Source organism: Lissotriton helveticus, chromosome 2_2 (genome assembly GCF_964261635.1).
Source record: "Lissotriton helveticus chromosome 2_2, aLisHel1.1, whole genome shotgun sequence".
In the NCBI taxonomy this organism is placed as follows: domain Eukaryota; kingdom Metazoa; phylum Chordata; class Amphibia; order Caudata; family Salamandridae; genus Lissotriton; species Lissotriton helveticus.
Window position 1 is genome coordinate 141,957,806 of NC_136060.1, and position 26,594 is coordinate 141,984,399.

Sequence of the window (26,594 nt, forward strand, 5' to 3'; positions counted from 1 at the left end):
TAGAGCCACCTGGCCCTGATGAAAATCCCTCCCAACCCATAGGGATTTGAAACGCGTAGGCCCCTGTATATCCAGTGTCTGCTTTCTTTCTTGATCCTTCCCGTAGTGTGACAAGATTGTCATACTACCGGTCAAAAATTATTGGATATATTGCTTTTGATTGCATATTTGATTTTGCTGATTTATTTGATTTATACCTGCATAACCATTGTAAAAATTGTATAGATAATTGTATATATTGTAGCAGACCTAATACTCTGCTCGGTTACTTATTCGTATTTAACCAGGTGGAGTATTTGTAGATGTATGTTGTATGAATGATGAAGGTTGATTGTGATATGAATGAACTTGATATGTATGTTGGATTTTAACTCTTTCACTGGTTTTTTGTCCATAATATTTTCTCTTGGTGTGCAAAAACTGTATTTTCTGTTCAATTGTATATGATTAAGACATATATAACCCCTTTTTTTCTTTGACCTAGACGTTAAAATAAAATAGCAATTTACAAGCACATTCCAGTTTTGAAGAATCTTCTTTTCTGGTTGTCAAATCCCTTTGAAATTATTCTCAGTATAGGCACTTGTTCTTTGCAAGTAATTAATCCATCACCAGAAGTTAGGATAACCCGTAAATGGGCAGAGGTTGACTTGAGAACCCTGACCAAGGCACTCCCGCCTAGGGACTGTCCTTTGAACTCAGACTATAGTCTGGACCAGCAATACGCGGATTTAACGCGGAGCTTGACCTTAGCTATTGATCAGATAGCACCCAAGAGGACGAAATTGATAAAAGGACCTGGTAAGGAAGCCCCTTGGTTTACACCATCGCTGAGGGACCATAAAAGGAAACTCCGAGCCCTGGAAAGAGGTTGGAGGAAATCTAAACTGGATTCAGCCAGGAACCTCTATCGAACCTCCCTCAATGCATATAAAAAACATATCACGCTTGCCAAAGCCGATTATTATGAATCCCGCTTAAGCAAGGCAGCCAACGTGCAGAAAGAGACTTTCAAGATTCTGTCGGAGTTGACTAAAAAACCAGACAGTGTCAAGTCCCCTATAAACTGTAATTCCTTTCAGGGATACTTTCTGGAGAAAGTAAGAACTATTATCCAGGAGATAAAAAGTGGTATGTCAAGTGGGATGGTTGCACACATAGCCCCTCATAAATCCGTTGACTGTTCCATCGCACTGTTTCCAGAGATTGACACTCTTGAGTTTGCAACAGTTGATGGATAGAATCAAGTCTGGATCTCCAGCGGACCCGTGTCCACCTAAAGTCTTTCAGGCAGCCCGTCCCTTATTGGAGGAACGTGTCATCTCCCTACTAAACAGGTCCTTGGAGACAGGACAATTACCAGCAGAAGTCAAAGAAGCGCGTGTGAGACCTTTGCTGAAAAAGCCAGGCGCTGACCCCGCAGTATTAAAAAACTACAGGCCGATCTCTCAACTACCATTCCTCTCTAAAGTACTGGAACAACACGTACTAAAATCCCTGTCTATGTATCTGGAGTCTCACCATCTACTTCATGAGCGACAGGCAGGGTTTCTAGCGCATCATAGCACCGAGTTGGTGATGCTCTCGGTGCTGGATGAATTGAGAGGCCTGGCTGACGGTAAAAAACCGAGCGCCCTGATCTTGTTAGACCTTTCAGCGGCGTTCGATACCGTCAGCCATGCTTTGCTGCTGGAAAGATTGAGCGACTTTGGCATCAAAGGCCGGGCCTTCAGATGGCTGCAATCCTTTTTGTCAGGAAGGACCCAAAGAATACAACTTGGGGAAGAAACCTCCGAAGTGGGGAAATTAGAATGTGGGGTGCCTCAGGGCTCGGCCCTGTCCCCACTTCTATTTAATCTATATCTGCAGCCTCTGATTGCTTCTTTGGCGCGCATGGGCTGCACAGTATTCAACTATGCGGACGACACGCAGCTGTTGCTGAGTGTCGACAACACCAGTGCCGCTCAAATCCATACTCAGAACATCTTGAGACATACGGTCCAATGGATGACAGGGAACCTTTTAAAAATCAACCCAGATAAGACTGAGGTACTGGTGATTCCATCCGCCACTTCACCATGGTGTAACCTCTACTGGCCCGCAGAGCTAGGCCCGGCTCCAAAACCTAGCCTGAATGTGAAGAGTCTGGGAATTAAATTAGACTGTGACCTATCAATGGGTAATCAGATCTCTTCAGTGGTGGGTAGCTGTACCAATATCATCCGACAGCTACGGAAGCTAGTACCCGTCATCTCCCAATCCATGCTACGCTCCATTGTCGTAGCCACCGTGCTCTCAAGGATAGACTATGGAAATGCCCTCTACCTTGGTCTGCCAAAAACCCTGACAAACAGGCTACAGGTGGTGATGAATGATGCTGCTCGCCTCATTTTTAGATTGCCAAGACGAACTAAAGCATCTCCCCTGTTACAGAGCCTCCACTGGCTCCCTATTAAGGAGCGAGTGGAATTCAAAAGTTTATGTATAGCCCACAAAGCCATCTATGGCATGGCGCCTGCATACATTAAAGACCGTGTGGCGGTGTACAGCCCAATGAGAACTCTCAGATCCTCAGACTCTCAACTGTTGGCCTGCCCTCGGTATAAATTTGTCACCAAGGGTGGAAGAGCCTTCTCGGTGTTGGTTCCTCAACTATGGAACACACTACCTGAACCGCTGCGCAGGGAAGAGAACCTCCTACGCTTTAGAAAGGGGTTAAAAACGCTGCTGTTTAGGAGGTCCTTGAGTGCCAACTAGGCTAGTGGTTGCCTCTCTGTGTTGCTAAAGTTGTTGTTTGTACCATCGATTTCCGAGCGCTTAGAGGCCTGCAGGTGATTGGGCGCGTTACAAATCAAAAATAAAAATAACAATAACAACTTTGTTAATGTAATTATCTGATTCACATGGAAGTCCAAAATCACCATGGGGAGAAATTTTGGATGAGTCCTCGTGGTCTCTTTGTTGTTATGCAACACTGTATAAAGCTCATGAGAACATAATGCCTGCATCTCCCTGGCCCTGCATGCAGATGTTATAACCAAAAGCAAAGCAGCTTCCCAAGAATGATGCTGTAAGAAAGCTTGGTGATTAGGTTTAAATGTGAACCCAAGAAGAGGATAATATTCAGTTCCCACGGAGGGAAGGGTCTTTGTACCAGGGGAAATACATTTTTAAGACCCATAAAAAAGTCCTTAACATCTGGGACCCTGCAAAAATAGGGTTGTTAAGGACTTTTTACAGAAAAAGATATTACTGTCTACAGAGGCAGTAATGTCTATACACTCCTATGGGAGCTGCAGGTGTCCCTATAGATTGAGTTTAAGAGCCATTGCTGCTGCTACAATGATGGCCCTCCCTCTATTCTTATACCTGGGTCAAACGCTCCCCTTGCAAACACCAAAGGGCATTCTAGTGGACATTCAGCACAGATTGAACAGCTTCATATTGGGGACAGCGGGAGAGAAAGCACAGCTCCCAAAACGTATGATGTATGCACCAACAAATGAGGGGGAACTGCAGAGAGCTTCCCATGTCACAAATTATATCCATCCTGCCCAGATGAGGAACATGATTGAATGGTGGAGGGCAGCAGCCGAGAAAAGCTTGGTGTTTGGTAGACCAGATAATTGCTGGAGAACATTATTGGAAGATACCCTGTCTGCCCAAGAGGTACCATTCTTGGGTCTTGTATTCCTCCACTGTCACGAGGGCTGTGTCATCGATCGGATATTTCTAGAAAAGAGCTGTCCTTGTATTTATCTCTCCTCTCCCCTTTACTTGTTATCCTAATTTTCCCCCAGGTATGAATCGAGGCCAATATTTGACACAACAGACTAGCAATTGTAAGAGAATGGGAGACTTCTTAAACACTCTAGGTCTCAAATCATTTGAACCTAGGTCAAGCTAGACTATGGCCTCCCTGAGTCTGAAACATTCTGTTTTCAAGTGAGACATTGAGTGACAAATAGAACAGTGAGACAATTGGCTTCTAGGCCTCTGATCAGATTTGAAACATTTGTTTTCCTCATATCTGATAACCACCTGATATCTGAAATCTACAAGCCTTTTAACTGTAATACCACTCAAACAGCCGGTCAAATGAGATGGGAGTCTGAACTAGGGTGGACAGTTACGGCTAAGGAATGTGGAGAGATTTTCTTCAGAATTTGAATAAATACCTTTAATACAGGAGTGAGGGAGACACGAAAATTGCGATGCACTGGTATTATATGCCCATTTGGGATGCTAGCCGAAGGGACATCTGCTGGAGAAACAGTGGCAACTCCGGGTCCCTTCCACTTGTTTTGCAGCATTGCCCCAAACCTCAGAGAAATTGGAAACATATCCTAGATGATATCGGCCAGATCTTTGAGGTCAAACTAATTAGACTCCCAGCGTCTATAATTCTTGGGTTGATGGACCATCTCTCCTACCCATTAACGTCTCAAAACGGTCGCAGATCACTATACTGTTGAGTGCTGCTAAAAAAGGGATTTTAGGTCTGTGGACTAAAGAGGAAACACCTAGCCATAGATCATGGTTACCACGGTTATGATCGGCATGGAAAAAATATCAATGGGGCTGGCTGGTCAGGCAAAAGGGACCGGTTTTATTCGGTATGGACATCATGGTTATCTGTGTTGTCATCAGGATTTAAAGAAATAACTTGTCAAATAGTTAAGAGAGTTACATGTACTGGCCCGCCCACAAGGGGACAGGCTAATTTAATTACTGATTATTCAACGCATTAATAGAAATTAGTTGGGGTTCCCATCTGAAAATGATACAGAATGAAGTGGGTGGGTCCTCAAGTCGAGAGGACGGTAGGGATTGCTATGGTTGTTCATTTTGCCTTGTTTATTAGGGACCCAACATAGCTTCTTCATAATGGTTATAGGCGGTGGAATTTACTATGACCTGCAACGTTGCTGTGTTTAACCACAATACTAGGCCCCACCGGCCTTGAGATGTAGGCAGTTGTATATATTTTTACAAACTCGATAAATAAAGTGAATCCTTAATTCCAAACTCTAAATTTGTTGAAACAACCGGAAGCAATGTATCAAGTTGAGATCGCAGTAAGAAGTCTTACACGTTGGTTCACTTGTAAATTGGTTTAATTGTTTGACAGTTGAGTAATGCTGATGTTATAACAGAGAATGTGGGTTGGTTACCTTTGTTCCCTTTCGTGTTTGAAAAGATTGCTTGGGAATGTCATCAGCTACTGAGACGTTTGTGAAAAATGCTTTGAGAAGTTTGGAAAAGGATTTTCAACAAGCTCGATTATCATGTTTGTGCAAATGCGTTTTGTTTTCAGTTGTCTTGTGGTCATCGATGTAAAGAAATTTGCCATCCAGGGGATTGTTCTGGAAACTGTAACCAAAAGGTGAAACTACGTTGTCCCTGTAAGAGAATTAAGAAGGTAAGTTATAATGTAAATTACGTTGTAACATTGTTCATGTGATAAACAAGTCTGGAAAGCCATTGTTTTTATTGGCAGATTTTTTTAAATGATGCATGTATTTCTCTCCTTGATACTCCAACATATTTTAGTAGTTAAATATGGTAGTTCTGTTAGGAATTGCCAAGATGTTTGATTTGTAACAGCTCCTCAAAGAAATTTGGCCATGCTGTATCACAATTTCGTTAACATTAAGTCGCATAACCGCTGGTGCAGCTGTAATTGAATCATTTAACCTCAGCTATTTGTAAAACTGGAAGTCAGAGTTTCAGTCAGTATTAAAGACAGAGATCCTAGCGTGGATGTTGTAAGAGAAACCAAAATCTGCTTCATCTTCTCTCCTCATGGCTGTGAGTCAGATTGGAGTAAGTGTTCCATTTAATGACTCTAGACCGGCACATCGTTGCTTAGCTGGACCCTGCACTTCCCATGCCTTCATTACAAAGGTGTTAAATATGGCACCCCACAGCAGCTCATTCTGATGCCTCTTTTAGACTTTAGAGCAGCCTGGGTGTTGATTGTGTGGGGGCAGCTTTCAGATGCAGGTCCAGTAACATCTACAAAGATAACTGGAAGTACAGTGTCTTGGATTGTTTAAAGAGTGATATCTGCCTGCTAAGTTGGCTGTGAACTACAAGATGTTAGATGAACTAAGTGATACAATCTGAGCACAGTCTTGGAAGCAGGACCCTGTAACACAGGTTATTGGGATCATACTATTTAGAAATCAGAGATACATATATTGAACCCAAGGATGACAACAAAGTCAACTTCTATCAGTATAATTTTCCCAAAGGCAAGAGCTTGGGGCATGAAGTCCTGCTCCATTCTTTTGTATACACTTGTCACAGTGTATTTGAAAGGCCTTCCCAGTTGTATTTATAGCTCACTAGTTAACTTTATGTTTGTAGGCATTTGCACCAATGACATTTCAAGATGTAGCTCGCTTCAATAACAAAAGAGATTTCTTTGGCGATCTGAAACACATCCATCTTCAGCCTCCGTCAGTCCCTACGAACTCTTGCTTTTGGGTCAATGAATAAAGGAAAATAGGATTATGTGCTGCATAGTTGATGCATTGGATTGGAATTAACTTTGAATTCATTGCATAAGAGTGGTCTGCACGTCAATACAGGGGCGTAGCTTGGTCAGTAGAATTGGGGAAGGGGGGGCTTCAGATTTTCCAACAACCAGGCTAGCATACAATATTTAAGTACATTGTACAAGAAGCAGAGTACATGAGAGGGGCCTAAGGGGCAGTTGAAAGGTACATGTATGGGAATTAGTAGGAGTACTGAGAGAGAAAACACAATAACCATTTTGGAGGACTTTTAAAACAGAATAGGGGCGAGTGTGTGTGCTTTTACTGTGTGTATGTAAAAATGACTGGTGAAATCTGACTGCCATCTCACAATACCTGACTGAAAGCAACTATACCCGACTATTTTGCAGAAAATACATTTATTAGGGGAGAGGGTAACACCCCCCTCCCTTCCCCCAAGCTACGCCCCTGCGTCAATAACGGATTGCATATCCTGAACAAAGCTACAGCTGTGAGCTCAAATACTGTGTCACCCTCCCCAAATATAGAATGCAACTGTTTAGGTCACTTAACATGTCCATGTTACCTTGGTTTAGATCGCAGCTTTCCAAATACCATTGTTTCCATGTTAATGTGCCCTAAATCCTCTGCATTCCAATCCATACTGAGGTACTAAGGAAATGACATTTCCTTTAAACTCTACAATGAGAAACAACTCTCAAACTAATTTAATCACTTTATACTTTGATTAGGAGTCTAATAAATTATTGAAGGCTATTTAAAAAAAAAGTAGCAGTTCAGGAAAGGATGCCAGCGATCTAGATAATTTGCCTCAGAATCACGTTAAAAGAACAGATCCCTTTCTCAACAGAAAACAATGTCTCTTTTGTTGGCCTGTGAAAGAGAGTGTCAGCTACTTTTGATTTGAAAGATACTAGTAATGTCGATGTGTAAATTATGGTTAAAGAGATTGCCCTATTTGACGGGTTTCTATCTTTTACAGTTTCAGCCATTTAGAAGGTTATGCAGAAACCCATCTGGCAAAAGCATGCAACGATTCCTACAATCTTCTGCTCAGTTGTGTGCCTGTTGGACATGGTCAGTACTATTTTACTGATCACTCTTGCCACCAGGCAGCTAGCTGGTGGAGACCTAAGAACACAGCATTCCTCATTCCTAAATAGGAGCAGTGTTGGGTCAGTCCTGATGGGTACCGGGATGTTGTTCCAGATCCTTAATGCAAGATGAAGGAAGCCTGTTAGCCTACTTTTTTTTAATTTATCTTCATTTACACTTCTTTGCCTTCTTTCTCATGGTGCTCGGGCACGATGACTCTGTAAATGAAGCAGCTGGTTTTGTCAATGGTATGGGCTACCAAGTGGAACTAATGGAGTTCTGTTAGAATGGGTGTGGGTGGGTTATATTTCTTGAATCCCTAGATGAAGTGTGGTGCTGACTGTAGAATGCCCTTAAGTGGTCATTTTGGAGTCAACAAGGCCATGTAGAAAGGTGCTCGCACATGCAGATGGTAGAGTACAAGAGCTTGAATAGTTGTTTTGGGGAGGAACAACTTTGTTTTCTTGTCAATGTGTTCTTTGAGAGTGAGGTTGGTGTTGAGGTTGAATCCAGGTTGCTAATGAAAAACGTTCACTCACTCTACTCTGTACTGGCCTGATGGAGTTGACCAGAATATCCTGGATAATGTGACATAGGTGTACAGCCTGCCTTCCAAATGCTATTCCCCACTGGAGCATAGAATATTTTTGAGAACGTTATGTAGGAGTAATAACGTTTTTCAAAACGGGTCTTGGAGGAAGTGTGGCTGGCAGAGGTTAGTATTCAAAACGGGGTTTGATCTTTGAAAAAGAAATTGGAAAATTGGCCATTTTAGATCATTGGGTACTTTGCATTTATTTGAAGACAGAATAATTCAAGAAGATGTATTACATGGATTGTTTTGTCTTTTCGGTGTCCTGGTTCACATCACCATTCGTCTAGCTCACAAGCATTTTTACACTCTGCCCTAGTGGATTTTCAGAATCGGATCAAGGCCCCTCCTAACTTAAGGACCTCCAATGTTCAGTATAATATGGCAGTAAAAATTAATGTTTGAGAAGTGTGGTTACACCAGTTCAAGGTGTCATACTTATCTTACTTTCGCAGTTTGACTGCACGTTTAGGCGACATAAGCTTCAAAGCTATGGGGACTGAGTCCTCTCATACAATCAAAACATGTTGACTTAATTCTCGGCTAGCTCACAGTCTGCCGTCTGGAGCCCCAAACTGACAGGGCACCGGATGATGTCTGCAACCTCAGAACATAACATCCCCCAAGGAGATCGTGGAAATAGATCTTACCCTATCGTTAGTAACCTAGGCATGCCCAAAGAGTGCATGAATTGGCGTTTCAAATATTTACTGAGGCAATTGGACTCTGGTGTAAATTACGTGCGGTGCAATGATTAATAGTATGAAGCAATACAATGTCACCAGGGTTGCAAGAACGGTGAACAGAATGAACAATTCAACTATCGTGCATTCGCATTGGATTATATGAATTCATATAATTGTACTCCTACCTACTGCTGCCTATCCTAGAAATCATAGGGTGTGCTCACCTGCCAGAATGTCTTTGAATGGTCTAACTCCTCATGTACCTGCGTGGGTGTATCATCTGACAGCCAGGCTTTGGTGTAGAAAATGTAGCTGTCCCTCTCATGATAATGATAGGATTCAGCTGGACTAGAATTCAGGCACGGGTTGAAGTTTACAGTCGATCAAAATGCTCATCTGCCTAAACAAAGGCTTGGTCCACTATATATATATATAAATCCAGAACCATTGGTCAGTGCCTGAGCTCTGATTCGGCAGTGGTTGTCTATTCTACTGACCCCGAGCTGTTGCCTTACGTACAACAACCAACAAGGACAGTTTGCACAGGAGGTTATAATTTACCTTCGAATGAATGAATATGCAAGCAAACAGTTTCTGAGTACATTATCATATGCTGGTGCGCAAGCAAAATGTATGCTAAGGGTCATTTTTTAAAAGATATCAACTTTAAATGTGAACATGTAGAAACGGAAGTGATTGTGGATAGGGTCTAACAACCACATGACAAAGGATAATTAGCTCTTGAGAGTAACCTCTCTAGAAGAAGAGCTGAGCCCTCTTGTATAAATGAGTTATAAAAAATAGCCTGAAGTTAATCAACCTTATTGCAAAATAATATAAATTTTCATGGTGGTGATGTATTTAACTGAGGAAATTCTTTTGCTATCAGAAAACCTACTGAACATAAAATATATTCGTGTCTTGAAGTTTTTCTGGGTTTCACCTATCACAGATCGAAGCCCAGATTCTACATCCAGAATCTGCACCTCTACAGATTAGGTTTCTCCCTAGACATCTAGATGCCTTTCTGAGTTTTGTTCCAATATTTGACATGCATCACAGTCAAACACCACCTAAAGCATAAAACAAGAATAGTCACAGTTCTGCCTCTGGTTGCTCTAAGAGTCCTTTATCTTTCTTTGTCCACAAGAGTACTTTTCCTCCTGTATGCACGTTTGAGCAAGCGGCCCAAAACCCAGAAATATTAAAACCATTAGATTCCATTCATTTATACATTTAACTTTCTCACAATTGGTGCAGTAGTGGGTTAGAGAAGAAAACGTTGTGCAACGGTCACCTTTTGTCATTGCTGTAATAGCCAAAATTACTTCCTTCTTGAGTGGGATGCTCATCTAGAGAATTCAATAGCATGTATCCTTAATTAAGTGAGAAAGCATCTCCTCAAAAACAACCTGCTGGAGTATAAAGAGATGTACAAAAGGGGGTGGTGATGGACGGAGCATCTGAACCAATCAAACACTCACACGCAGTCAACAGATCTGGGTTTAATCCATCACCGTTCTTTAGCCCACTCTGCCATCCCAGTTTAGACATGGCCATATGCAAATCAGTCTGACCCTGTGCCTCATGGGAACAGTCCAGCCCGAACTGTCAAGCCATGCCTTCCCTGGACCGGAAACAAGCTTCCGAGGACCGGCCTCTGGCATTTCAGCCGTCTTCAGCCCGGCTTGCTTGAATCAGTGGCAAAGTGAGCAAGGGACTTACATCTGAGCATACCCTGCCAACTTATGGCGAACAAAGTGGTACAAAAGGGGGTGGTGATGGACGGAGCAGCTGAACCAATCAAACACTCACACCCAGTCAACTGATCTGGGTTTAATCCATCACCTATCTTTAGCCCACTCTGCCACCCCAGGAGTATAAAGAGATTGCCGCTCTGCCTATTATCATTTCAAACTTCTGCTACTTCTTAGCTTAAGTACAACGCCAGTGCACTGTTTCTAGCGGGAGAATTAGAGTAGGATCTATGTGTCTTTCTTTGCAAGGATCATCCATCAGCCCTCTGTCTTTGAGCAATGTTCAGTCAAGACAGTGCAGAAGTGCAAAGATGTACTTAACCCTCAGACTCCACATATTAATGGTGGGTGAGAGTCTCAGTCTGAAAAAGCTATAATTAGTAAGAACACAATATCTGCCTTGGGTTAGAACAGATGTGAGCCGGCAACCTTCACTACTGGATGAAGAGGTTCTCATAATAAAGCACAAGAAACTCTGAATCAAGGACACCAGGAAGAACTCTGGACTGAAGACAGAAAAGGAATGACACCAGAACGCAAGCAGAAAAGGTGCAGGAAAGCACTGAGTAGAAGATAGCTGGAGCAGAGCCACAAGCAGCAAATGTGTATGATGAGCCTAGAGACAGAATACAGTTTTGTATTTTGTTGTGAAATGTCAATGTCAATGATACTGGCCTTTTTATAGGTGCACAATGCCATGCATGCAGTCAAGGTTGGACGGAGAAACACTACTCTACTTTGCACGGGCACCAGAGCACTCATCTTGCTGAGTTACTCAGAGAATAAAACACTACTCTCCTGATCCTTCACAATACCTCTCTCCTTGCTGCTGAGAAAACAGTGTACTTGAATCACTGCTGTTATGGAGATTTGGTGGTTTAAAAAAAATAAAAATAACAAAAGCTCGAGAGACCACATCATACAGAGACAATGTCATGCGTACGTTAAATGCCATGTACAGAGAATCATCATCAGTACTTTCTCGGATTAAGCAGGCCCCCATGTTGCCCTTCTTCATATCACTATTCTGCCCCCCACAGCCCTCTATACCTTCTCCACGGCATCCACACCTTTTCCCATTTCTTAGCACACACCCTGCTCTTATATACTGTTTCCTCCGCCCTCTGGCAATCCACATCTAAATATGAATTTGGCCTTAGATATCATTCAATGTGACTTTTTTTTTAACAGAAATTGTATTTTCACTCTGCTTTAAGAGAGTAAATAAGCATGATGCTCCTGCTGCAGTTCGATCGCAGATAAGCCATCCATGGACAAACCCCTCCTGGGCCCTTCTCGTAGTTAAAAACTATGCAGCCTGTGGATTGGATGGTTAAAAGCACTGAGGCTACACTGCTAACGTATGTGATGCCTTACCATCATGCCTGCAGCTGGTGCAGAAAGTGACATCACAGACACCTCCGAGCCTCCCTCTGCCTCAGGCCAAGAGAATGGGCATTCCCACTCAAAAACTAATGTGGGGGGTACTGGCAGATGAAACGTACCAGGCGGCTACACGCGCTTTCACCCCGTTTGAGCGGCTAGCTCGCTCCTTTACTGAATCGAGGGGCCTGATCTCAAAAATCTATCAGATTCTGCAGCATCCTCTCACGCCGCCCTCTCATCCGTACCAGCAACGCTGGCAATCTATCTCGGGCACGACATCGCCCCGGCACAGTGGCTCCGTTTGTGGCGCGACATACCCAAAGTATATCATAGCATATCACAACAAGAGAATGCATATAAAATGATGACTCAGTGGTACTACACGCCACAGCGTTTGCACAAAATGTTCCCGGCCTCTTCCCCTGAGTGCTGGAGGTGTCGGTCTGCGACTGGAGATTTTCTGCACATATGGTGGACCTGCTCTTCGCTAACCCTCTTCTGGAAGGAGGTCTTGAGCCACATCAGGGAGGTTCTGGGGTTTCCTCTACCTGAAGCCACTAGCACGATACTACTGGGTGTCAAACCGGCAGGCCTTAGCCTGGAGCGACTGGGCATTGGCGCTTCAAATGCTGGGAGCAGCTACGCAGCTCATTGCTTTATATTGGAAAAAAACGGAAGTGCCGCCCATTGCTGCGTGGTTTGTGCGACTCTGGCATGTCATAACAATTTAACTTCTCACAGCTAGACTGCAGGCTCGCGACACACGCTTTAAGGCGGTGTGGCAACCTCTGGTGAAATATTTATGTACAGTAGAACATGCGCGACACATTCCCCCTAAGCTCCGGGCGCTGCGACTAGTGGAGGACTCTGTGGCCCCCCCTGAGCCGGACAGGCTGCTATCATAGAAGCCCCAGGGTGTGAGGCCTAGAACGCTCTAGGCGCTACGGGCAGTCCAACTGTCCGGCGCGATGCTCTTCCCCCCCCGCCCTCTCCGATGCACCCTGGGCCCCTTTTCTTTCCTAGTCTTATCCCTTTACTTATTCCTGCTGTCTTCTATGATCTACTGTCATCTTTTCTGATATTCTGTTGAAGTTCGGACCTCCTTGGTCTCATAGTTTTAACCGTTCTGGTTTACTGGTTACATTTGGTCCTAGGGACCGGGCTATCTTAGGCAGTGACTGTCCAGTGTACACTGGGTAATATGTAACGCGGCCGGCCCTGCTGGGTTGTAGGCGGAACGCTGTGTACAATGTGTTAAATTTGAGAACTGTCAATGTTATTTATTGCATTTTCCCTTGACGCAGCCGGCCCTGAAGGGGTTGTAGGCTTAACGCTGTGTACCAGTCACTCTCCTGCATACTCCCTGTTTCGGGGGTGAAATAAAAAAAGACTTGGAAACAAAAACTAATGTGGGAACTGTGTACCCTTGCGTCCAGTCTAACTCGTGTCTAGCAGAGACTCTTTCAACCACACTGCTCCTGCTCAGTACAGGAGAACGTTACTCTCTGTATATCTTGGGATCTTTGCCTGGGCCGTGGATCAGAACACAACCCTTGGAGAGTAAGTGCATTGATTACTTTTCTGTAATACCTCCATCTACAGATCTGTGAGCATGTTCCTCACATTAGGAAAGAGGTAAGGAGATTTTTGGCAACTCCAGAGACTGGCACTTCCCAAAAACAGTCCATCAGCTACTGCCTCCAGCAGCAAAATTCAAGATTCGATGTGGACTGGATACCACCGACTCATTGGGCACAATGATTGCGACGTCGGCAGCCCTTAGGCTCTACACCTGGTGGAGGACGTCTGACTTTTTGGAGGATGTCCAGTAAACATTGCTGTATATGCCCTTCAATGGCCATCGCCTTTTTGGCGACAAAGCAGATTTGGCACTGGAGCTCTTTAAGGATTCTCAAGCTACGGCCTGGTCCTTGGGCCTTGCTACATGATCCCATCCCCCTCAGTCTGCTTTTCACCCCTTTCGTGGCTACGGAAGTGGCACCCAACCACGTCCGACCCAGTCCAGCCCCCGGTTCACGCAGGCTGCACAGCCTCTGCGTGGCCGCGGATGTGGGACCCAGCAATGCATGTCTGGGAGACAGCGTGTGAGCTAGTCCACCCATTCCCCCCTACAGCATCCTCCAAGACTTCCTAGTCCCGACCTTTTAGGGCCACCAAAGGCCAGAAGGTGGCAGGATTCGCCATCACCTCCCCCACTGGCAAACCATCACGTCGGACAGATGGGTTTTGCAAATAGTCCCAAGGGGCTACTCCATGCCACCATCTTTCGATCGCATGTTGGAGGATCATTTGGTGCTTCTCCGCCAGGAAGTCTCAGCTCTCTTGGCCAGGGGAGCTATCAAGAGAGTTCCTATGCCAGAAGTACCCTCTCAGGTTAACCCAAGACCTCTCTGGCCCCTCTGAAAGCCTGCCTCAATGCGGCCGCCAGACTACTAACAGGCTCAAGGAAATTCAACCACATTTCTTCACACGTGAAAGCTCTGAACTGGCTTCCTCTTGAGGCCAGAATCTAACTTAAATTGGCATGCATCACGCACAAGGCCCTTTATTCAAACTCCCCGGCATTGCCCAGAAACTCGTGATATCCGGAGCAGTCAGAAACTGCTGTTCCGCCAGAGACCTTTTGCTCCAACCAGCATGCTTGCGGGAAACAAAACGTACCATCGGGCCTTCTCTGGGGAAGCACCAAGAATATGGTCAGAAGACCGCCATCAGAAGAACTCCATCTCTGGTTCGCTTTAAAAAGGATGCCAAAACCTTCCAAATGGGCACCCCACCCTGGGATCTGGGACTCTCTGTTTCGGGTTAAATGTATTTTCCTGTGTTTATCCCAAATGTTCCCCCCCACCACCACTAATCCTCATGTTTACAATTTGCGAATTCTGTAAAGCGCTCTGATACCCTTCGTGCCAAGTCCACTTGTGGTTACCCCAAATGTATCCCCCACTCCCCTCTAAGTCTCTTGTATACATCTTATAAATTTTAGCGTTGTTTTAACAAATCCTATTTTAAAATACAACTTGTACTGTTTAAATTGCGAGCTTGCAGAATTTTGTACCTTGTACATTGAGCCCGCCCCGGCCCATCCCGGCTAAGTGTTGTTGTGTGGAGGGCATGGCAGAGCGTGTCGCAGGGCATTCGCGCAACACTTCCGGTCTGGTTGGCGGAGGAGGAACTTCCTGCCCGCTCCCCTACAAAGGACCGATGTGTATACGGCCGCGCAGCGGGTGCGCCATAGGCAAGCCTGTCTGCCCCGTCCGTGACCGACCGGGCCCAGTAGCCAGGACCCCTGGTCTTATGGGGTCACACGAGAGGATCATGTACTCGGCAGAGGAGCTACTTAGACTACCAAAGCCCACTGACAAATTCTGCAAACATAAGATAAATATAGATAGTAAGGTATTAATATGCAGGCACTGTAAAATGACTTTAATGTTTAAAACCCAAAATACCAATGATCTCAAGTTTCACTTAGCCCTACTAAACTGCAGGTCATTGGCCAAACACAAATATGAGGTCCATGACTTACTAAGGGAAAGATCATTGGACCGAGACCTGGCTTAATGAGAGTTCCACCCCAGATGTTCTGGACGCGATCCAGAGTGAGTATATGTTAGTAAGGCAGGACCGGGAAGGCCAAATAGGCGGCGGAATTGCTATAATTTATCAATCCACAATGAAGTGTGAGATTAAACAAGCCGGCCTAGAAAACTGTGAGGTGCTCTTATTTACCCTATCAGCTGCAGAAGATAACACCATAGCTGGCTTTCTAATTTACTGTCTACCAGGTCCACTAACACAATTTATGGTGTGCCTGGAAGAGAAAGTAGTGCACTCAGCTCTCTGATATAAAAATATTTTGGTGCTAGGTGATCTAAATATACACTTTGATAACCAGCAGAACCAAGTAATTCGCACAATATGGAAGGATCTATTGACATTGAATCTAGCACAAAAAGTAGAGACCCAAATGCACCCAGAGGGTCATATTCTAGATACAATTTTCTCAAACTTCACAGAGACAGAGGTGGGAACACCATGGCCAATTCCTTGGTCAGATCATTGTTTATTCCCTTTTACAGTGCCTTCCCACAGAAAGAAGTCACAACAACCGACGAAGAAAATCACAACAAGGAAGTGGAACAATTTTAATTCCACTTCCTTCACCCAGACACTGATGGAGAAAATTCTCATACTAGACAAAGGTATAAACCTAGCCAATAACCAACTGGAAACATGGGTGACAGAGACACAAGATGAGATAGCACAATGGAGCACTAGGATCCCTAAGAGACAAAATGCAACAGCGCCATAGTTTAATGATGAACTGATGAAGGGCAAAAAAAAGTGTAAAAAGCTTGAGCAAGTATGGCAGACGGAATACTGTAGTAGAGCCAAAGAAAATTACAAAAAGAAACTAAAACAATACCATTCATTAAATAAGAAATTCTGATGTAAATTCTATACAGAAAGAATCGAAAGTGCTTGTAACTCTCCCAAAGAAATATTTGCCATATTGAAGTCTTTTAAAAAATACGAAGATAGAACTGCCTCTGTAGAGAGCTGTAATAAGGTGGCAGAATTTTTCACTGATAAAGTGACAAAAATCTATGACACCTTCCCGGTAGAAGCACAACAGGGGACGAGCCTAACCTGTGGAAGCCAGACAAATTTTGCAGGAGTGACTCTGGATGAATTTAAGACCCAGGAATTAGAAGAACTCAAAGCCACAGCAAGAATAATTAAATCTGCCTCCCCTTTAGACCCAGAATGACCAGAGATTGTTATGGAGGGAGCAGACTCGATTATGCCACATATCTTGGAGCTCATTTCATGTTCCTTTGAGTGGTGTGGTCCCCACTAAATGGAAGCAGGCTATCGTTAGGCCACTCAAAAAGAAACCATAATTAGAGTATACAGTATTAGAAAATCTACACCCTATCTCACTATTACCATTTGTGGCCAAGATTGCAGAGAAAATAACCAATAAACAACTGGTAGACTACATTAATATGAATGACTTATTGCACCCCTCTCAGTCAGGTTTTAGAATGGACCACTCCATGGAGTCAGCACTACTCAGGGCCACAGAAACACTCAGAAAATATGCAGACGAAGGGCAAACGGCCACACTAATCCTGCTGGATCTCAGTGTGGCCTTTGACACTGTATCACACAAGCTGCTTCTCCAAAGACTAGAGGCTTGTGGCATCAGGCGACGCGCTCTGAGTTGGATGACATTGTTTCTTTCCGAACTGAGCTTCCAAGTCGCACAACAGACACACTTATCTGAGAGTATTCCCCTGCCCCAGGGGGGTTCCACAGGGTTCAATTTTGAGTCCCACTCTATTCAGCATTTATGTGGGACCACTGGCCGAACGGGTGGAGAAACATAAGGTGTCTGTCGTTTCCTACGCAGATGACACGCAGCTAATTGTTTTGCTATCTCAAGATAAGGATCAGGCAGCAATCCGCTTCTCCAGATGTTTAGAAGAGGTGGCAGACTGGATGTCGAACCATTGCCTCAAGTTAAACGGAAATAAAACAGAGGTAATGGTTGTAGGCAAGGCGCCAACCATATGGTCGTCCGCGTGGTGGCCTGAATCATTATGCCAATTACCTACCCCAAAGCAGAAGTGAAAAACCTTGGAATCTGTTTTGACTCCGAGTTGACAATCGACAGTCAGATTTGGAAGGTAATAGGTAAATGCTACGGGCCATGAAAATCTTGAGGAGAGTCCTTGATCTTTTACCACCGAATGCCAGAAAAAACATAGTACCTGCAGGAATAACCTCCCAATTGGATTGGCGCTACAAAAAAAGGACTATCCAAACTACAGAGGGTGCAGAATGCGGCAGCTCGATTGGTACTTAGCCTCCTAAGACGAGCCAACACAAAGAAAGCCCTGACAGTAGTGCATTGGTTGCCAGTGGAAAAGAGAGTTATGTTTAAGGCAATGTGCCATTGTCACCGCATTCTATTAAAGAGCCTTCAACCACTACTAACCCAATACATACCAGGAGGGAGTTTAAGATCTATGGGGAAGGCACTGGAGACGGTACCGAGAATATTTAGGGCAAGAATGGGGGCAAACTCATTCGGGTACCTTGCAGCAAAAACATGGAACACCCTACCGATTGCCCTAAGAACAGAGCCATGCAAAAGTAGATTTCGCAAAGAGCTAAAGACATGGCTGTTAGCTAAAACTGAATAAGTGTAACTCTGTAGGACATGCAGATTTTAGTCGCACCCTCTCAGAGTCTATGTCTTAGCGCTGGGACACACTGGTCGTGTAACCAGGCGCTCTACAAATGAATAAATAAAAAAACTGGTCAAGTTCGCACTCTATAAAAGACAAATAAATAAATAAATAAAAGTAGGTTGTATTTGCTATTCCCACTAATTTCTGGAGCCCATGAGCGTCTAAGGCTTGCGTCCTATTCTAGACCTCAGGGCCCTCAACCGCTTCCTCCGGAAGGAGAAGTTCAAAATGCTAACATTGGCTCAGGTCCTCTCTACCCTCAACCCTGGAGACTGGATGGTGGTGCTGGACTTGCAGGACGCCTATTTTCACAACCCCGTCCTGCCAGCCCAGAGACGCTACCTGCGGTTTATGGTAGGCCACGAGCATTTTCAGTACACCGTGCTCCCCTTTGGCCTTACCAGTGCCCCTCGGGTGTTGACGAAAGGGATGGTGGTGGTCGCAGCTCATCTGCGCAGATCAAGGTACCAGTCTTCCCTTATCTCGACGCTTGACTGTTGGAAGCGGGCTCGCCCCAGGTTGACGTCTTCCACCTCCAGACTACGGCGGACCTCCTGCATTTGCTGGGGTTCACTATCAACGTGTCAAGCTCACACCTCCTCTCACACGCTCCCTTTCATCGGGCGGTTCTGGACACAGTGCAGTTTCGGGCCTATCCTCCCGAGCAGCTAGTCTGGGATATTCGGGCTATGATAATGATGTATCAGCCTCTATCCCGGATTTCGGTGAGACTGACCCGGAGGCTGCTGGGCCTCATGGCCTCCTGCATCCTGCTGGTGGATCATGCCAGATGTCATATGCGGGCTCTGCAGTGAGACCAGAAGTTCCAGTGGGTGCTGAATCAGTGGGATCTTTCTGACTAAGTTCAGATCTTGGAGGGAACTGAGCAACAACTGCAGTGGTGGTTAACGAACTTGGGTCTGAGGCAGAACCCTCTCCCTTCCCCAATCAGAACTCACAGTAGTGACAGATGCGTCACTCCTGGGATGGTGTGGCCATCTGAGAGAGGTGGAGATCAGAGGTGTCTGGTCTCCGGTGGAGTCTGGGCTCCATATCAACCTGCTGGAGTTCCGGGCAATCTGACTGGTACTGAAGGCATTCCTTCCCTTTCTCAAGGGGAAAGTGGTGAAGGTGTTCACGGACAGCACCACTGCCATGTGGTTCTTCAACAAACAGAGCGAGGCTGCGTTGTGGACCCTCTGTCAAGAGGCACTTCATCTCTGGACGTGGCTGGAACATCAGGGATATGTAGGTGCCAAGAAAGATTGGCTGTTCAAAAGCGTACAATCTCTAGATGGATTGTCCTTTGTATTAAAGTCGGTTACAAGAGGAACCTCCGGTGGGTCTCCGAGCTCATTCCACTAGAGCTATGGCAGCCACCACTGCCCTTGCATGTGGAGTTCCACTTATTGACATCTGTCAGGCAGCCACGTGGGCATCATTGCACACGTTTACCAGACATTACTGCCTGGACAGCCAAGTTCCGGGTGACAGCTATTTTGACGGTTCTTTCCTCTAGGACTTTCTGGTGTGAACTTGGTTCTCAGACCCTCCTCCGGGGTTTGTTATTGCTGGGGTATCTATTCTAAGATAAGGACTCTATGACTGTCTCTTTCAGATGAACAAGTTACTTACCTTCGTTAACGATGTATTTGTAAAAGACATAGGTTAGTTATAGATTCCTTACCGCCCCACCCATCCACCCGCTCTGAGAGCTGACCTCTATGGAGAGGGACTCCCTTGCAGGGCCCTAGTTTTTTTTTTACGTCAGCAGGGCCAGCATCTTAGTAGGCACCGCAACGTCATTGGCGAACACGACTCCAACGACAGATGCGGAGTCGGCCAATGCCACCTACCGACGCGCAGGGGTACAGCTAAGAAAAACGTCTCCTGACGCCTTGGGTAATTCTAAGGTAAGGAATCTATAACTAACCTATGTCTCTTAAAGATACATCGTTACAGAAGGTAAGTAACTTGTTCTTTTATTATGCATTAATAATTACAAAAATGACGTTGATAAGTAATCAAAAGTAATTTCAATAAATTGTAAAAAGGTTACTAAATATTTAATAATGTTTTATTTTTACGGGGTTTTTTAACATTAAATTATATATCTTTTTTTCTTCTGTTTAGAATGATTTCATTTAACATTTAACATTATTTCCTAGGGGTTTTATTTTATGGCCTTACCTCATTAGTTTCTATGGCAGGGTGTTGTAGAACCAGTGGTTGGCCATGTGTAGTGCTGGACTTACTTCAACTCTTAGCTTGAGTAATTTACTACTGTTTTGGGTCCCATTTTAGCTGTAATAAGTTTAGATGTACAGTTTGTGAACAGCAACGATTTTACTCTTTTTTTTTTTGTGGGTGGGTGCATGTCCCTCCCAAAACTCCGCCACATCTCTCCCTCCACAACTCCTTAATCTTCCCTAAACACGCCCAGTTGCCCAATAAGTAGTAAATATGCCCGTTTTTCTAGCCACTCCCACTGTCCTTCCCACATTTACTACTAAGTAGTACACTTACATGTGTGATGATCTCCTCATAGAAAAGATTGGAGAGGTGGGGATAAAGATTTATACTGTAGGTTTGTGAATTACATTTTGTAGTACTTTATTAGCACTAATTTAATACTACTAAGTGTACTACAAAATACAGTTTGTGAATAGGCCACTAAATGCCAACATTGAAAGATTAAGGGTCCTATTATGAGTCAGATTTAACCAATTGAATGTATGCTTCCATGCGCGACTTTGAATACACCCAATTAGTAGGGGTTTTTTTTGGTTTTTTTAACTAACAGAGAAATGTTTACCCTTTCCCATCCTGCAGCGTACATTTTCCACTTGCTCAAGGCAGGTGGTGAATGAATGCATTCAGCCTCATAAAATTGAGAATTCAGTGTGCACTTATAGCTGGAAAAACCATCCCCATACCGTAATTCCCCATTCCATAGAGTTTAACTTGGAATCGCACCATGATGTGCATGTACTTGCTTGTGACTCACACGATACCTCCACTGGGCTAGCTGTTTCTTTCACACTTAGGGCCTCATTATAATAGCCGTGAGACCGCCACTGACAGTCCGTCGGTGGTGGTCCCATCACCATCCAAACACAGGGGTCCGACCACCAGATTATGACCCGGCGGTTGGAGGCATCCAACAGGCTCAAAGAACCCATCAGGGCAACAGTCGGACTGTAATCCCTACAATAAGGGTGGTGCCTTCTCAGGCCCCGCCGTAGGGATTACGATGTGCTTTTCACTCGATCTGTACATGGCAGTTCGACCGCCATATGCAGGCAGATGGAAAGGGACTTTGGGGGCCCCTAGCAGTTACCCCCTTCCCTCTTTGGCCTCTGCCATGTTTGGCGGGTGGAACCGCCGACTACATGTCGGCTCGTATCCATCTTACAATGATGCGTCCAACCACCATCATAATAAAGCCCTTAGTGTCTAAAGCTAGATCTCCCTTCATGACATTTAGTGGCAGAAATTCATATTGTTTTCCTTCTTCACATACAATTTACAAAAGCTTCTGGCCATCGAACGAAAAGTACACAGTATATAGATTATGACTTATGCACTAAATACATTGTAGCTACTGTAAGAATCTGGTTTAGTATTAAAGGTGAGGTCAAGGGTTGTGATCCCTCAAACGTAATTAACCCAGTTACTAAGAAATGAAGAGTTGAATTTGGTGAAAAATTCTAATCTTATCCTTGGTAGCTATGATTCACACAATGGGGTTTCTGTCAAAGAAAAATGTGGGTTAAGTATGTAAGCAGCATAAAACATTAAAGTTAAGAATTCAAACAGTAAAATTCCCTAACCAATATAATAAAAAAAAATAGATTCATTAAAGCAACACCAGAGTAACTCAAATCGATTAATGGGGTCAGAAGTTATGATGATGGTTTCTGATGGCAGAGTTTGTTCTTGAAAAATGAAATAATTACCGAGCTGGACCAAAACATGACTTCCGCGCTGCAAGATCGTATGCCTTAGGAGCAACCATTGTATGAGCTGTTACTTTGAAGGCAGAGAGATAATCTCGAGGCAGGTGGAGATCTCAAACTACTTTGGCTCTAAATAAGTCTGTTAGTCTGTTTTTTGGAGCCCATCGTCTTCCACAAGGACATTGCAACAAGGAGAGGTGGCAGGGTCACTTGTGCAAACTAGTTCTTTATTCCCTCATGTACAAAAGAACAGTTCCAAAGAAGGATGCTCCAAGGAAGTGGGCTGCCACTAATGCCCACAATAATGAACAGGGAAAACCCAGTCCAAAAAACAGTAAACACAATTTCCCGAGCACCAACATGTGAAGAAAAGATATGTCCAGCTTCGTCAACACGTTTTTACCACGCCACATCAAACCGTCGATGGAGTACTCTCCACTCTGAATCGTCGTTTATATATTTTGGTCTGAATTACAACTTTACTGGATGAATAAGATGCCTATTTGATGAGCTATGGTTTATTCTATTTGTGAAGCCCTGATGAAGTCAGAGTTGTAAGAACATTGTTTTCTGATGAAACACGTGTTGGCTTAATTTGAAGGCTATATTTGAAGGTGAGAATATTTGGAAATTGAAACTGAAGAATTTGAAGAAATAAATCGATTTGAATGCAATTCAAACTGGACATATCTTTTCTTCACACGTTGGTGCTCGGGAAATTGTGTTGACTGTCTTCCACTAGGACATTTAAGACACAATGGCTGAGGGGAGCATCATGTGACTGGGTATGTGTGATTTAAGATGCCACGAAAGCCTGGGTTTTGGCACAAAAAGCTCTGAGTGGGAAAACAATCAATCAATCATTTATAAAGCGCACTACATACCCACGAGGGTCTCAAGGCGCTGGTGGGGGGGGGGGTGCTACTGATCGAACAGCTAGGTCTTGAGCATCCTCCTGAAGGTCAGCAGGACTTGGGTCTGTCGTAGGCTCAGTGGGAGGGTGTTCCATGTCTTGCTGGCGAGGTGAGAGAAGGATCTCCCACCGGTGGAAGCGCAGGACTGTGGCGAGTGAGAGGTCGGCTGAGCGTAGCTGGCAGTTGGGGTTGTAGAAGGAGAGCCGTCTGTTGAGGTAGGCTGGGCCGGTCTTGTGGAGTGCCTTGTGTGCGTGGGTGAGCAGCTTCAAGGATATCCTCTTGTTGACGGGGAGCCAGTGCAGGTTTCTCAGGTGGGGGGTGATGTGGCCGTGGCATGGTATGTCGAGGATCAGTCGTGCCGAGGCATTCTGGAAGCCTTGTAGTCGTTTGATGAGCACATAGAGGACGTTTCTGTAGTCGAGTCTGCTGCTGATGAGGGCCTGGGTGACTGTCTTTCTTGTATCTGTCGGGATCTTTCTGTAGATCTTGCGGACCATGCGGAGGGTGTTAAAGCAGGAGGAGGAGATAGCATTGACTTGCTTGGTCATTGAGAGCATTGTGTCGAGGATGATTCCCAGGTTGCGTGCGTGGTCGGTGGGTGTCGGGCTGCCCCCAGTGCCGTCGGCCACTAGGAGTCGTCCCAGGCTGAAGGGTTGGAGCCGAGGATGAGGACCTCCGCTTGTCCGAGTTCAGCTTCAGACGGCTGGTCTTCATCCAGTCGGTGACGGCCTTCATTCCTTCGTGGAGGTTGGCTTTGGCGGTGATGGGATCCTTGGTGAGGGAAAGGATCAGCTGAGTGTCGTCGGTGTATGAGATTATGTTGAAGTTGTGCTGTCAGGCTACATGTGTGAGCGGGGCCATGTAAATGTTGAACAGCGTCGGGCTGAGGGATTATCCCTGGGGTACACCGCAGATGACCTCGGAGGCTTTGGAACGTAATGGGGGGAGGCGGACGCTCTGGGTTCTGCCGGAGGGGAAGGAAGTGGTCCAATCAAAAGCCTTGTCTTTGATCCCTGCGGCGTGCGCGTAGTATGCGGTGGCAGACGGTGTTGAAGGCGGCAGAGAGGTCTAGGAGGATGAGTGCTGGGATCTCGCTGTTGTCCAGCAACATAAAAGTCATCATTTGCAAAGTCTTCCCACTGCTTCATTTTGCATTGTTTGAAAATGTTCGCTTTTTAAAATCTTCCTTCAAAGCAAGGCCAGGAGCTACGGCAAGGTTGGCTTACACAAGGCTGAATGCCTTCTCCAAACATCCTACTGAAGCTAGTTTTCTTGTGGCAAAAAAACACCTAGTGGGACAAACCAGAAAATCTTGTCTCCTGAAGTTGCATCTTTGTTGAGTAGCCTCTGCACCTTCCTCCAGAGGTCAAAAAAATCTTGTAAGTCCAAACGTCTTAGGATGCTTAATATCTTTTTCCTGGTGACTGCTAAAGCTCTAGGATTACTGTGACACCATTTGGATACAAGAGCACAGATTGTTGTGGGAGACAAGCTCAACCAGTTTCCTACGCCAGAACCAATCCTAAGGCAAGTCCCATCAGGTTGGTTTTCTGCTCCTGAAAGATTCAGTTATTTGTTCTTTATGTCCACAACACTAACTTAAGGCAGGTTGGTCTGAACCACAAGAAGGAAGTCCAAAGCTTGTGTACAAGATAAAAAGCCCATCCAGGCTCAGAGGAGCAATCTTCCCCTTATCTTCCTCCAAGTCCATTTGTGTTCCTAATACTCTAGTGTGATACTCTTGTCATACGAGTCACAAGTTAGTGATTGGAGCTGGAACACAGGTTTATCCTAAGAAAGTTCCCACATTGTTCAACCCACATCTGCAGTACTTTCTATAACTTTACTGCCAAACAATCCCAGTAAACACTATTCTGGGGACTTCCAACCCTGGCAGAGCTCTACTTCTACTCTTTGAGCTCTCCGCAGTCCGCAGATAGGCAAACCTCTTGGACCGCTGGCCTGCTGTTACAATGAGGAATTTCTTCCTCCAAGCAGTGAAATCCTGCCTAGACTGGTTTAAGATCTAGGGTAGCTCCTGGGAAGACAGGTGCTAAGTTGACTGTGAGAAAGCCGTCATCAGATGCATTCTCAAACAGAACGATATTGTAGAATGAACATTATAAACATGCTTCAATCCCAGTTACTGTCTGGCCTTTCTGTGTATGCCTCTAGTTTCACTGTTCTAATCCATCTTGTCATGGATCCTCTTGTAATTAACCTTCCTGACATCTCTTCCTACAGGAATCTTCAAGCAGGCAGCTGCCCCATTTGGCCTTTTGTCTTTGAAGAGTGCCATGTGTATGTCTGCTCTTGACTGTGGAAACCAAAATACAGTCCGCTTAGGGAGTGGGAGCCAGGCTGACCAATTTGGAGGCCATCTATTTCCTAGCATAGATGAGCAGCTTGCATTCAGGCTAAACAATTTGGAGGCCGTCTATTTCCTAGCAAAGATGAGCAGCTTGCAGAAAATTCACTTTTGGAGTATTTATATGAAAGTTCTAGTCCTTCTAATGAACATTGTGAATAATTTTCCCATATTGGCATACCATCCTTCTGCTTGCTAGATCTAACTGCTTCACATTATGTACCTAGATCTGCAATGCACCAACTACAGTGACTTGCCTAATATTCGAAGTAGGCATTTTTTTGCAAAAGGGCTTATTTCACAATATGCTTGCTAAAGCTTGATCTGCATTCTGTCATGGATGCAGTTCAACCCTGATGCCGTGTTTTAGAGCTTGTCATAGGGGTGATGTAGCGGCCATGTGTGACTTTAGAGACTTTTATGCCACTGATGCAATTCTTGCACCACTCTACTATTGTCGTGACCTAAAATCAGATATGCTAATTAAGGCTAGCGATTTATTTACCATGTTTATGGGTCAGTACATATGGATACCAGTTACCGGGGGTCAAAAAATATCTCCAACTCCAGTCAAACTATTGGGGTTTTAGGAAGCACGAAAAAGAGCACTTTCCTACAGTCACTACAGTGTGTACCTCTTCTTTCTACTCTGAATCTCCTGTCTCCTTACATCTTTTTATTGAGAGCTTATAGACCAAACACTCTATTTGCTGCCATACATAAGATACATTGGCGACTTTTGTTAGTACCAAAACGTCCTATGCTGTTGCAAAGGAAAATAGCGCAGCTATTCTGAAGGAAAACCAAAACTTAATTGACAAATTCTTTTGACCATTTCAGGAACTGCTGTGTAATAAAGTTCGTGAAGGACAGGCTGCCTTGGATTGTGACCAGGTGTGCAAAGAAATGAAAAGGAAGGCTTCTGAGGTAAAATTTATCTTCCGGGTTTCATTGTATGTTTTTAAGATTTAAATATATTTTATATAAATAGTAAAACGTTTATCGCCATTCTGGCCCACAATGATATTC

General features: G+C 44.6%; 1 protein-coding gene across 1 annotated transcript in view; it reads left to right on the forward strand.

The window, feature by feature from the left end:
* The window catches only part of NFXL1 (nuclear transcription factor, X-box binding like 1), a 624,964-nt gene that overhangs the window by 513,994 nt on the left and 84,376 nt on the right, over positions 1-26,594 (forward strand). Inside the window, exons 20-21 of the mRNA XM_078678225.1 lie at positions 5,318-5,422; positions 26,406-26,492. Of these exons, the coding sequence (XP_078534351.1) occupies positions 5,318-5,422; positions 26,406-26,492 (192 nt within the window). The remainder of the gene's footprint in view (positions 1-5,317; positions 5,423-26,405; positions 26,493-26,594) is intronic.